This window comes from Simochromis diagramma, unplaced genomic scaffold (genome assembly GCF_900408965.1).
Source record: "Simochromis diagramma unplaced genomic scaffold, fSimDia1.1 OVJJ01000321.1, whole genome shotgun sequence".
Taxonomy (NCBI): domain Eukaryota; kingdom Metazoa; phylum Chordata; class Actinopteri; order Cichliformes; family Cichlidae; genus Simochromis; species Simochromis diagramma.
Genome location: NW_024386772.1, coordinates 12,413,173 through 12,427,030, shown reverse-complemented (window position 1 = coordinate 12,427,030; position 13,858 = coordinate 12,413,173). Strand labels below are relative to the sequence as shown.

General features: G+C 41.2%; 1 protein-coding gene and 1 long non-coding RNA gene across 2 annotated transcripts in view; one reads left to right on the top strand and one right to left on the bottom strand.

Annotated features, from left to right (window-relative positions):
• LOC120745010 overlaps window positions 1-8,637 on the bottom strand; it is a 38,757-nt gene extending 30,120 nt beyond the window's left edge. Inside the window, exon 1 of the long non-coding RNA XR_005698526.1 lies at window positions 7,939-8,637. This is a non-coding gene — a long non-coding RNA (uncharacterized LOC120745010). The remainder of the gene's footprint in view (window positions 1-7,938) is intronic.
• A 516-nt stretch (window positions 8,638-9,153) lies between these two features.
• On the top strand, window positions 9,154-12,838 carry LOC120745009 (transcription factor Sox-8). The gene is made up of 3 exons (XM_040049611.1): window positions 9,154-9,816; window positions 10,208-10,443; window positions 10,538-12,838. The coding sequence occupies exons 1-3, from the start codon at window positions 9,401-9,403 to the stop codon at window positions 11,284-11,286; spliced, it is 1,401 nt and encodes a 466-aa protein (XP_039905545.1). The 5' UTR covers window positions 9,154-9,400; the 3' UTR covers window positions 11,287-12,838.
• Window positions 12,839-13,858: the final 1,020 nt, after the last annotated feature.

Sequence of the window (13,858 nt, the reverse complement as noted above, 5' to 3'; positions counted from 1 at the left end):
GCCGGATGAGGGTCATCTTACCAATGTCCCCATTGTGATTCAGAAATCCAACATTTTGGCAGCATCCTGACCTGTTAACATCTTAGCTTCACAAAGCTGACAGGATCTTCCTCTGCTTTCTACAGCACGTGGACTGCCCGTGTCATTGCTGCTGTTAATTAAATCATAAGGTGCGACCTAGAATTAGCATAAGGCCTTAGTACACAGCACTAAGTGTGTGTGCGTGAATAATTTGTGTAGCTTTCAAACTTTCTGCCAAAATTCTCCCACTACATGAATGATTCTTGTTAAACACACTTGTTTGAGTGGGCAGTATTTCCACAGAGGTAGTCCTTTGACATGTGCATATTGCTGTATTGCTGTTTTGTGGGTGTTGCTGTGTTTTTATTTTGACATGTTATAATGTTTGTGTGTAATGGGCTGGGATTGGGGTGCTCTGAGGATGTGTGTGCATGTGTTGCTGTGTGTTTGTCTGTGCGAGAGTGCCTGTGTGGGGGAGGGAGGCACAGCTCTGCAGCCTGATATTCTGGGAACAGCAGGGTGGCGTTGTTGACCCACCTGCTCCCTTCTCTCTTCAGCTGGATCTAGTCGGATTTCAGCAGCTGCATCCCCTCACAAAGCACCTCTTTGTAATCTTCCCAAGGCGCACAAATACAACTGCAACCAGGAGAGGCGAGAGGAAGGAGGAGGGAAGATGGACAGTGGAGACAGAAAGAGGGAAGAGGCAGTAACTGCTGTGCTCGGTGTGTACCAGTGTCACCGGGGCATCATCCTATATCTATAAGTGAAGGGTCAGGTACTAAAAAAACAACAACCTCATATCCACATAAATGATATGACTGTACACTCTCACCTGTGCACAAGCACGTATGCAAAAGCAGACTGCACGATGGTTTGGTGAATATTATTATAAGGTGTATGCAAAGCATCTTTGCAAATGAATGTCTATATAAAAAGGAAAAGAAAAAAAAGATGGCAACAAACTGCCTGCAAAAGTGACACGAGCTCAGAAGTGTGGCCCATTTGTTTCCCATTAGCAAAATTTCTTCCTGGCACTCTCACTTGTAATAGATCTCATGCGTCTGAAATATGCCATGTCACATGCATGTCATCAAAAAAAGAAAAGAAAAGAAAAGAAAAGAAAGAAAGAAAGAAAGAGAAGAAACCCGGTCTCTTTCACCTTTTTCAATCACAAACACAGTTTAGTTTAAGCCCCTAGCCCCCTAAAATTTGCATCCCAAAATCATCGACCACGTTCCCCCCTCCTGTCTCCAGCCAACTGGTCCCTGAAGTCTGAACCCAGACTTACTGGTAGCAGAGGAAGAGAGACGTCATTAGGAGATTAACTACAGCAGCAATACTTTACAGCCGTCATAAATATATGTACCTGAGTTTCAAGCTATAAAGGCACCAATGGAGCTAAAATTGGGCTATTGGGGGGAGGGGGGCAAGGTTATTTGCTGTTTTTAAATTTGGCCCCAATTTATCCACAAGCATGGAGTTATTTATAGCTACAAAACTGGTCTGAGCTGCACATTTATCACCACAAACATATTCAACACACACACACATATAGTATTTAAGTATTTTTAAAACTTTCATCAAACAAGTCAGAGAATTGAGCTGTTTTACTCTTAGATTTAAGTCTCGATTCAAAGGGTTATAAGTGGGCCAAATTTGAGAAATTCCCAAAAGTAAAACTGGCCTTCATCAATCAGGCTAACCAGCTACGGGTCTTTATATAATCCACAAGAGGAAGTTAATTTTTGCACATCACCATAAGGGCCCTGTAGTTGGGTAGATTTATACGCAGCATTAAATGCAGCCAAAGCTGTCCTGGGGTGGTCATTAGCAGGCAAAAAGTGGTAAAGTAAAAGTATATCTTCTTAATTTTGCTAAAATAGACAGATAACTAGTAATAAGTGCAACTGAAAACATTTGTCTTAAAAATCCTACTGTTATTTAGATCAAAATATTTAGAAATCATTATCTTTGAAGGAAAAAGTGACTGAACCAACAGGCAAAGAGCACTGAAACAAACAAACACAGAGGTAATCCAAGGTGAGTGTGTTGAGTGGATTAAAATGTTGGTGATTTGACCATCTTCAGCTAATATGTAATTTCATCTCCACACTGATAACCCTCAGAGCTGAACAGAGTCACCAGTGAGTTGAGGGTAAACACTCATCAAAAGTGATACAGTGGCCTGAAGTGATCTGAGCCATACAAAACTCTTAAAAGGTTAATTATTAGGGAGACGAAACACGTATAACTTATTATACAAAAGCAATTAGTCATATTTAGAGAAAATAACCAAAGGCGGAGCATGAAATATATAAAAAGGGGAAAAGTTAGGAGAAAGTGAAATTCTTCTGGGAATGAAAACATCAGACTTAATGACCGTCTGAAAATCCCTATCCTTCCTGCTACACAAATATTCCCACTGACTCTTCTGTCCCAAAATACACCTCTGCACCTATTCAGAGTGAACAGGAAGTGACCTCGATGACCTTCGTTTCCCACGCTGTATTATGAAGGTGGACACCACCAGCACCAGACCAGAGCACACATACATACAAACCCATATGTTGAACAGAACAACAGCTTTACCTTCACTGTACGTCACATCCATGTTTAACTTCAAGCTTACTGTGAGAGTGAGACTAAATATTACACATGACTTCATTTCACTTTGTTGCTTTGCATGTTTGCAACAGGCAGCCAAACAGTTAGAAATAGTGAAGTGGTAACCAGGAAATACCCTGCAACTTATAACCAGTGGAAACGGTTGGCAATTGCTTCCTTCTTTCCTTGCCTGAGGCGGGTGATGTCTGTGTAACCGTCAGTAGGGAACCTATATGGCACGACGTGTCACACAAGGTAAATGAGCAAAAAACTCAAAACAAAACAAAAAAAACAAACAAACAAACAAAAAACTAACAACAAAAAGGAGGCGCTCTTTCACAGATGTGCAGGATTCCTTTTTCTGTTGGCTTACGCTGTGCTGTTTGTAGTGGCTTCACAGTATAGTGCTTTACATATTCACCTAACAAGTGAAAGCTTCCCAGTTTGTTCCCAAGAGGAGATCCAAATCATTTGCAGGTTGCATCCAGTGTAAAAAAACACAAAAAAACTGGCAATCAAACAGCCGGCATTACCTGTTGTGGCAAGCTCTTGTGAATAAGAGAGCACCTGAAGTTAGTTTTTGGCTCTCTGCTGTGTGTGGCTAATTTATGATCTGTATATGCTGGTCGTTTACGTGCTACAACACTGATCCCCTGGTCCATTCAGACAAACCTGAATGACTAATTAAAGTTACAAAGGGTAAAATATCATCTCTAGATGTCAGTAGATTGCAGACTGCAACCAACTTTCTGCACTGTTCTTAGCCCTGAGCAATTCAAGTGGAACAAAGATGTTATAGTCAGCTGAGAGAGATCAAAAACATTAACTTTAGACATTAGTCATTAGATTTAGATGCCACAGCAAACCTGTTCCTACTACATTTTTGTACACACTATATTTGAGCATATTTGAATAAAATCATCACCTAGTAATAAATCAGGACAGAATATATGTCAACTAAATATTTTTGCAGTGTTTTATATTTTAACCCCTAATGGAACCTTAAAAACTGTGGCCACCATCATTTGTAGTGAGCGTACCCAGACAATGACTCCTGACCGGATCCGCCCCAGAGTCTTTTGCTATCTGGGAAGGCCGTCAGTCCACTGTTTACTTCAGCCGTCGTGAGAAGTGTCCAAATCTATTTACTCTGAATGAGGCTGAAAGTAAAGTCCAACTGAAGTTCGTGAAAAGAGTTTTGCAATTTCTCTGACATGAGCCCTCTGGGGACGGTAAATCCTGTAGCACCAACCAGTTTTCACTTGCACATTAAGTGAATCCACATCAAGCCATGGGAATACCCTCAGGGCTGTAACATCACATACTATAAAGCTCATCAAGATGATCACAACACACTACTTCTTCATGCGGTTAGGAGCAGGTGTGCTTATGTGCTTTTTTAAAAAAGTTTTTGCAAAATCAGGTTGCAGACAGGCTGGAGACATGCAGACTAACTGCTGCTCATAAACACTGAAAGTCTTGGCTTGTTGCACTAAAAGCCTAATTGGAGAATTTGATCCACTTCACCAATAATCGTTTTAATAGCTTATAAATTATGCTGTAATATATGAATTGTACACAAGAGATTTAGGTTTCACTCTGGTTAGTGTGTGTGCACTGTGCTGCACACTGGCTTTGTGCACTTGCATGCGTGCAAAAATCAGTGCAGTCTTGTGCTCGTAAAAGGGACATAAAAATCAAGAGTGAAAATGGGTTTTTTATTCTTGTTTTAATTATCTGTAAATAAAAACAATGCACCGCAGTTATCATAGCACAATGAGGCAAAGGCCCCACAGCCAGACAACTCCTTTAAATAGATTTAGTATTGTGGAACAGGCTCTCATTTCCCGTAAAGTCAAGGGGTGGGCTTTCTGTTCTTTCGCCGCCCCTGAGTCCTGTTCTTAATGTCTACATGTCCCGCACCATCTAATTCTCAAGCAAATTAGGGAGATGATTTATGAGAATCAAGGATCAAAAAAGTAGACAATGTGGAAAACTGAGCACACCACAAGTTTTACTCAGAACATATGCCCTGAAGATGTCAAGGAAGAAAGAAAGAAAGAATGATGGGGGTATAGATCACAAAGTGTAAAAAAAGGAACCCACATACCGCCTCGCTCCTCCTGGGAAAATACTGAGGAAAGATATGTGAAATATTGTCCGATCTGAGCATCTAAGCAGTTAGGCTGTTATTTCAGAAGAAAATAATGTGGAATGGACATTTCTACTGTGCATGTGTAAGATTAAATGAAAGTTTACTGATCGGTTCTCCTGGAATCGACCTAGAGCTTCACCTTTACCCAATATTAAGAAACTATTATGCTGATAGTCACAACTTTTCTGTACTTCCCAAGCTTGCACATGAATTGAGTCACACAACCAGGATACCTACTAAGAGCTTTTAGATCAAAGATTTCCAAAAAGGCCTACGAATGACAAGAGACTGAGGACCTGTCTTAAAATAATTCTTCCCAACAGGCTACTGCAACCACTTCCAAAACCTCCCCGTTCATAATCCCTAATTCATATGAACATATACAACTATCGCAAGCAAAACCCCTGCCTCACTAAGCAGTTATGTGTCAGGGAGAAAACACAGCAAATAATCTGGAAACACTTGAGCTCTTTTTATGCTCCTGACATTAAAATGTGAGAGTGGCCGAAGGCCAAACACACCCAAAGATGTTTTGGACTAATTGTTTCCTTCAGTTTCAAACACTCCCCCTTACATCTCTTCAAAACTCCTTTCTTTGCAACCCCTCACCTCCACCTTTCTGCATCTACTAATAGGTTTAAATAAAACCTGCAATTGGTCCAGTAAACCCCACATTATGGTATTTTAATAGAATGAATTTAGGATAGTGTGAGGTCAGAGGTCAATGGGAGGTCCTAACGCGCAGCAGCTGTCATGGGGGTTGGACTGTGATTGGAACCAGTGGAGTCAAGCATCCCCGGGTCTTCGACCTTGCTAAGTAGACAACCTGGAAAATACATTTGGCCGCAGACCAAAATGGAAAACATCCACCACTGCGCGGTTTCAGAGGGGGTGTGATGAGTAGCAATGAATCTGAAAACAGGAGTGCGTACATCCGTCACTGAGAGTTTGCTTTACTGTGTGTGAACCTAACAAAAAATCTGCATCTTTTTGGCTTAAAGATGTAAAAATGTATGAATCCTTTAACTTCCCCAGACATGTTAAATGTTAGATTTCATAACTTAATAAATAATGTCTAAAACCTGCATCTTAGCCTTCCATTAGCATTTGCTACAACTGTAAATTCTGCCCTAAATAACCTATCTGAGTGTGAAACCAAAGAAAAGTGGTCCGGTTGATGCGGTGCAGGGGTGAAATATGGTTTGTTAGTAGTCAAGGAGTTTGCTTCACATGTGGTTATGAAGTGGTTGGGATTGACTGGGTGAGATGGAGGGCATGCCAGTCTTCACAGTTCACCAAGTTTAAACTGACTCAGAGTGCAATCAAGGAGATTATTAGACAAAATGAAGGCCTGCTGTTCTGGGTTAGGTTTAGGATGCTGTGGTGGCTGCAAAGAGAGCTTATCCTCATGTAGGAAATTGTAAAGAAGTTGTTTTAAGATTCCAGTGTTGCAGGATTTACATGTCATGCACAGAAAAATGTGATTTTAAATGTTTTATATATGGTATTTATGGACCTGATGACCCGATGAACTTCAGAATCATGTCAATACTGTGACAATTTATGCCAATTTAACTGCTCAGCATTATAACTTGGCTTGAACGAAGAAATGTGCCTAACTGTATTAAAACACAGAAGCAGAGACCAAAGGAAGCAAGATTCCTGTGGGTGACTGTGTAATTTAATTTTGTATGCACATTAGAAGCCAGAAAGTATAATTTACATGTGGGGTAGAAGTGACTGAGGCCCAGGAGAAATTGGCCAACATGCTCTGCAAAAGTCTAAAAATCTTTACCCGGGTCTTTCCTTTGAGATGAAACTCACAAAAATAGGAAAATTAAAACCTTCCTTCATTCTTTAGGACACTTAAGGTTCATGCGCGGTTGCCTCTCCTCTGTTGTTTCTTCCTTTTCTAATCAAGAGCCCAAAGCCCACAAACTCTGACCAGAGTTTTTCCCCACAATACAGGCAGACATTAAGAGGGAAGGCTGGAGTCTGTTTAAGTCTGTCTCCTCCTTTCTGTCTCTTGCTGTCTACCCCAAAAACGAATACGATCCCAGAGCTAAGTGGGAAGTGACGGCAGCTGCCACTCATGTTGGACTCGTGCTGATTTACACTCACTGTCATACCTGTGAGCAGATGATTGAAGAGTCATGTCAGTGCGAGTTGCTTGGAATTTATTTTTCTTCTGCCTTTTCATTAAATGCTAAAGTGAGTTTTAATATGTTTAGCGTCACACTTACGTCAACATGGAGCTATTAAAATGGTATTACAACACAATGGATCCCTCAATTTTCCCCAGAAATAAAAACCCAAATAAAGTACTTTTGGAACTACATCACACTTACTGAAATCGACTTGCTTGTTTGTTTGTCTTTCTGCAGGATACCTCAGCCCGGGCAAATGAATTTCCATGAAATTTGGTGGGAAGGTGGGACTTGAGCCAGGAACAGTTGATTCAGTTTCAAAGGTGTATTAGAGGAAGGATTTTACAGCATTATATGTTACCCAGATGAGATGATTTCATTGGAAATCCAGAGGGGATGTTCAAATAGTCAAAATGTGACAAGAATTAAACCTCATGAGACTTGACAAAATGTTACTGATAATTGTGCCAGCGGATCTTTGCTGTTAACAATAAGAGCAACTTTATACCAGAGCGAGCAACTGGTGAATAACTAAAATTAGTATGAAGAAATATAATTGAATCTATACATGCAAAAAATAGCTGTGCATATTTAATACTTTTCTGTGTGTGTTACAAGAGAAACAGGCCACAGCCACTCTCATCTGACAGCTAGATGCTGTCCTGTCTGTCTGAATTCATGCACACATGCACACACACACACACACACACACACACACACACACACACACACACACACACACACACACACACACACACACAAACTCTGAACTTGATCCAGCTAAGTGTTTTCAAAGCAGCTGCTAGAAAGTAAGACAGCTCAAGCCAGAGCAAGACAGTTTAATAGCTATATCAACTGTGAATTATGCTTTCAAGGAAAACAGGCTTATTTTGTGTTGCATGGACCATGCAGTCATTGTCCCTCAAACACACTGAACACTAAAGGTTAATACAAAGTCACAATAAAAAGCCATTGCTAATTATAAAAGAACAAACAATAAAAACTCCTTACCTTTCTGTGCAAGCCATCACCTTTCACACTGAAAAACAGGGTCTGTATAACCAAGCCACAGTTTCTATTATTTCCACATTACAGGCTCTCCTCTTCCCTCAGCCACCTGCAGTGTGCATTGAGCAAAGCAAACTGCCGTCCAGCACAAACATACCTTGTCTTTTCATGGGGAGGCCAGTGATAAAAATCATCCCACAATATATGAACAAAGACACCTTTAACAAAGGCTGTGATTCAATCTACACTCTTATCTTCTCTGCTCTCAGTATCTTCTGTGTCATAAAAAGCATGCTTCACTGGAGATGAGAAGTGAATTATGGATCACAAACAAACAGGACACGTTAACTTCCGTCTCTAAAGTTGGAGCATTTGTCAAATAGTTGCAGTTGGGCTGCAGTTTATTATCAAACTTTTTAACCTTTGTTTTTGGTGTGTTCTGGGATGAGACTTGGGCTTCACAGCCATCATGATTTGTTTAGATTTAAATTTAGTTTTTCCTATAAGTTCGTGTGGAGACAAGTAATTTAAATAAAAAGATCTGAAAGGCTGAGTATCGTGTGGTGATCGCGCTAAAAATATTGTTGCATGAGTTTCAAAAGAGCACATGTATTATGCAAAAAGAAAGAGAAAAACCCATCAGTTGAATCTTGTGGAGGGTGTCACCCTATTGCTGTGAATTTGACTGGAAAGTCTGTCAGACCTGATGTAATATGCCAAGTAAGATTTTTTTTGAGCTATTCCACGTTTCAAAACATTTTTGAGCGCCTCATACTATTGTTTTTGTCAGATTATACAAAAGTTCTCTTTTTACTCTGTGCATGCAACACCTTTTGATGATCGATCTGAATAAATATGATAGAAATATAAATATTATTTATTGTTATGTTATCTCAGTACATAATAAAAAAAATATAACTCTGTATCATAAAGTATACAATCAATAATGTGTCAGGTTATTTTGACATTAACACAATGAAGATGCTTTTCATATTGAGTTCAGAAATAATTGTAGAAATGCGCAATTTGTGAAATATCTGCTTGTCACACCTCGTGAATAAATTAACAAAAACAGAATTGTGCCACCGATTAAAAAGTCATTATCATAATGAAGCCCACATAGATCCTGAACCAATGAGGAGAAAGTAGCGATTTGTTCCAGCCAACCAGAGTCCGAAGGTGGAGTGACGTTTTTAAAACTCCAACTCAAGTTGCTCTAACATGCAGCACTTCAGTTCACAGTGAGAACCACAAGTTTCACGACAGCACCCCCCTCCACGACAGCCCGGGACAACAAGGCAAACAAACAGGAAAGCGGGGGAAAAACAACAGGCTCGCACTGACTGAAACTGTTAAAGGAATTTACTTTGGCGCAACGCGCGCAAAAGCGCACTGGCCAATTTGGTGAAGGCTTGAACTTCAGTGGCAACATCTGAATTTTCATTTCCAAAGGACTGAACAAATAATGTTAAAAATGACGGAGGAGCATGACAAGTGTGTCGGTGACCAGCCATGCAGTCCATCGGGTACAAACAGTTCCATGTCCCAGGACGAGTCCGACTCCGATGCTCCGTCCTCGCCGACAGGCTCCGATGGTCAAGGATCCCTGCTCGCCGGTTTGGGCAAGAAACTGGACTCCGAAGATGATGAAAGGTTCCCTGCGTGTATACGAGATGCCGTCTCTCAGGTCCTAAAGGGGTACGACTGGTCCTTGGTACCAATGCCCGTGAGAGGGAACGGATCCCTGAAGAGTAAACCTCACGTCAAGAGACCCATGAATGCGTTCATGGTCTGGGCGCAAGCGGCCCGCAGAAAGCTCGCGGATCAGTATCCACACCTGCACAACGCAGAACTGAGCAAGACCCTGGGGAAACTTTGGCGGTAAGAAAAAATATATATTTCAAATAAAATTATATATATTTATGTATGTAGATTGGGGTGTAGAGAAATTCAAGAATATTTTATGTAAGTGTAAAGTAACATAAAAAAAACAAAAGGACACTCAGGTCACCGAGACGCTGTGGCTGGAGTTTTGAACACGGACATGATTCTAATATTGTAACGCTTTCTTTTGTTGTATTTGGTGAAATGATTTGGAAATAAAAAGATTTTTTGAACAAACCAAGACAGAAAACATCTTTTAATGCGTGTTTTTCTCGACGTTTTTCTAGGAAACAAAAGCGCTAAAGTAACTTTAAATTTAACAACTGTGTCTTTGTTTACTTCAGCTCAATAATTTTCTCGATTTTATTTATTTATTTTTCTACCTTAGCTTGCTTTCAGAGAGTGAAAAGAGGCCATTCGTAGATGAAGCAGAGAGGCTTCGAGTTCAGCACAAGAAAGATCATCCAGACTACAAGTACCAGCCTCGAAGACGGAAGAATGTGAAACCAGGCCAGAGCGACTCAGATTCTGGAGCAGAACTGGCTCATCACATGTACAAAGCTGAACCAGGGATGGGAGGACTGGGAGGAATGAGTGACGGACACCACCATCCTGACCATGCAGGTATGTACTTTGCGGCTAATTTGTTTAATTCTTGAGATAATTTTGTGTTTGAAGTGGCAAACCTTCATTTCTGATTTACATCTTTTTTTTTCAGGGCAGCCCCATGGTCCACCTACACCACCCACTACTCCTAAAACAGACCTCCACCATGGGGTGAAGCAGGATTTGAAACATGAAGGCCGTCGACTTGTTGATAGCAGCAGGCAAAACATTGACTTCAGCAATGTAGACATCTCTGAGCTCAGCACTGATGTCATCAGCAATATGGAGACCTTTGACGTTCACGAGTTTGACCAGTACCTCCCGCTCAATGGCCACGCCTCAGGCTCCTCAGACCACAGCCACAGCCACAGCCAGGCTCCACTGCCTGGCAGCGCTTACACTTCCTCATACAGCCATACAAGCAGCAACGGGTCAACGTGGAGCCGAAAGAGCTCCATGTCCTCCTCCTCTCCCTCCACCGGTGAGGTGGGCCAGCACCGTCTCCATATTAAAACAGAGCAACTGAGCCCCAGCCACTACAACGAGCACTCTCACGGCTCGCCCTCACACTCTGATTACGGCTCGTACAGTAGCCAGGCTTGTGTCACATCAGCCACATCAGCTGCCTCGGCCGCTTCCTCTTTCTCCAGCTCCCAGTGTGACTATACTGACCTTCAGAGCTCCAACTATTACAACCCTTACTCTAGCTATCCCTCTAGCCTTTATCAGTATCCCTACTTCCATTCATCCAGGCGGCCCTATAGCAGCCCAATCCTCAACAGTCTGTCCATGGCTCCTCCTCACAGCCCCAACGCATCCAGCTGGGACCAGCCGGTCTACACCACACTGTCTCGACCTTAAGAGTACAGAAACAGCCCGTTCGCACTGGAGACTCATTCAGATCGATGCACTACTAACGAAGGAAGTAAGGAGGAGACGGAGTAGTGTGCGTAGGGGCTAGTAGGCTAAATGTGACCATTTGAACCTGAGACAGACAAGAGAAAAAAGTGCCTGCTGATTTTATACAGAGTTCTATTGTTGCGACGAAAACACACTTGTACAGACTTTTTACACAAAGAGAAATTGTGTTGTTGGTGAGCCAGACTCCTCCATGAGGACATATCGCCTACGCCTACATCCTGTACACCCTTCTTTCCAGTTAAAGATTGCATGTGTGTGCACACTTGAGGTAAAGAAAAGGCCTGACGCTGAATCGTGCAGGACTGAAATGGTTTGGCCAAACTCTGTCAATGTACACATGACCTATAATGTGCATTTTCAGTAACACTTAACGGCCAGAGCCATGTCGCCGCACACTGTTTGCATCAGTGGATCAGTCTTAAATAACTGGCTCCTATGAATCTAGTGTCATTTTGGCATAAAAGTCTTATATCTATTTATGTTCATGCATTATTTGGTTTTGTTCTTAAGTAGATGAACACATATAATGTGGGTTTGGTTATTTAGAGTACTGTTTGGCTTTCAATGAAAACTAGGTAAATAAGGTGGTACAAGTGCCGTGTTTGATATTATTCAGTTAAAGACCAATTTTTCCAGAAACATCTCCATTCCAAGTTGCACACAAACAGACGGGACCAACAGACTCGCACAGGACAGAACAGGTGTCTGAAATCTATGCTTGGCAAATTGCGATTAGTCATGATCTAGGGTTAAAGGAAATGGGGTAAAATAACACCGCACACTCTGAGTGACATGTCAGCTGGATCTCGTGTATATGTCGATGGTCAACACAAGACTTCGTCTACGTACATGCATCCGCGTTGGTGTGTCAGGGAGATAATGTGGTGTCAAACATGCACGTGCATGCGCGAGTCATTTCCTTGGGAAAAAGTTGCATATATAACCCGTGACACAAACTATACGTTTTTTTTGTTCGTTTGTTTTTTTTAAACCGAAATTCATCTTTTAACTTTTTCTCAAATAAGAGAATTTAGGGTTTAAAAGTGAAATTAAGTGTGCGAGTATTTGCCAGTTTATCATCAACCATTAAGTGCCAACTCACTGCTGCAGTCGCATAAAACATTTTTGTGCCTTCTAATGCTTATTGTCAGTATTTTTATATGACAAGGAATTATTAACAAACTCCGGGCAGCACACAATCGGTAATCAACACCAGAGACTCCAACAGTTACCTTGCTTCTGGCTATGTCCTTAATTTGATATCATTCCTTACAGCCTTGGTTTGTAATGTTGTGTGACATGCTGTATGTGAAACGTACAGAGAATCATGCTTTTGTCCGCAGAACTGTGTTTTGTATCTTTATGGTGTATCAGTTTTTGAGAGAGGCTGTGAAAAGAATTGTTGTTCTATTAACTAGAGTTTCACTCGCACATGCACAGCTAACTCATGCGCTGACTTTTTTTTTTTTTAATAAAAAACTTTTTGTTGATACTTGTATTCGTCCTTCCTTTTTGGATTCACATATGGTTTCCGATGTTTTTGTTCTTAACAAAAAACAAAACTGAAAAAAGAAAAAAAAAAAAGAATTAACTGAACAGAAGCACGCTGTGTTGTTGGGTTTGCCTTTTCGCCGAACACCAGCTGTTAGACTCCTTGTCTAACATCTGTACTGTTTGCTATAGCTGTAGTGAGACTTTTATAGAGTCATTATTTTCCCTGTGATCCCTTCACAGTAAATCTAATTGGATTGTGCTCCGATCATGCGCTGAATTGTGTTTACATAAATAACAAAAATAATATTTTGCTTTAAGAATTCATGAGCCTTTATTCTGAAATTTAAATGTAGCGTGTAATGTTATATGTAAAAACAAAAACCATAAAAAGCATCTTATTATAATTACTGCGGCCACTTTCAGAACCTTTGGACTGCACCGGAGATTTTTCCAGCATTTCATATGTGCCTATAGTCATATATATCAGACTAGCTATCTTCACAAATATATATTTATGATTTTTTACCCATTAAACCATAAATGAGAGGAATGGTGAGAGATCCTATCTACGCTGGTCCAGTGGGTAGAATGCTTAAGTTGGCCCTGGCATGCATGCCAAGCAGCCGTCCCTAACCAGCCCAGGGAGAAGCCAAGTGCCAGGGCCGCGCTGCTGAATTTTAATGATTCATTATGCTGTGGAGGGGCCCCATTGTGTCCCTTTATCCGGACAGCTAGAAAGGAATTAATTGGACAGAAAATGGAAGGGCAAGGGGAACTGACAAGCCATTAAGAGGGTCCTGAATGGACGATTAGATGCACATGGTGGAGGACCCCTCCTCTCCCCGTCGCTGTCTCATATCACAGTGCTCCACAAACAAAAAACAACAAGAACAACAACCACAATGACCAGCAGACCAAACTGCAGAAATAATATCAGCGCACATAATCTGTAGATAATAAAAGAAGATAATACCACAGCAGATGGGGTGTGGGTGGCTCAAGAACGACTTGTTGTTTT

What these genes read in the sequence shown, in the direction of transcription:
- LOC120745009 (XM_040049611.1), top strand. Translation starts at nt 9,401, where the DNA reads ATGTTAAAAATGACGGAGGAGCATGACAAGTGTGTCGGTGACCAGCCA. An exon ending in ACCCTGGGGAAACTTTGGCG is followed by an intron (nt 9,817 to 10,207) that starts GTAAGAAAAAAT and finishes TTTCTACCTTAG; the next exon opens with CTTGCTTTCAGAGAGTGAAA. An exon ending in CCACCATCCTGACCATGCAG is followed by an intron (nt 10,444 to 10,537) that starts GTATGTACTTTG and finishes TTTTTTTTTCAG; the next exon opens with GGCAGCCCCATGGTCCACCT.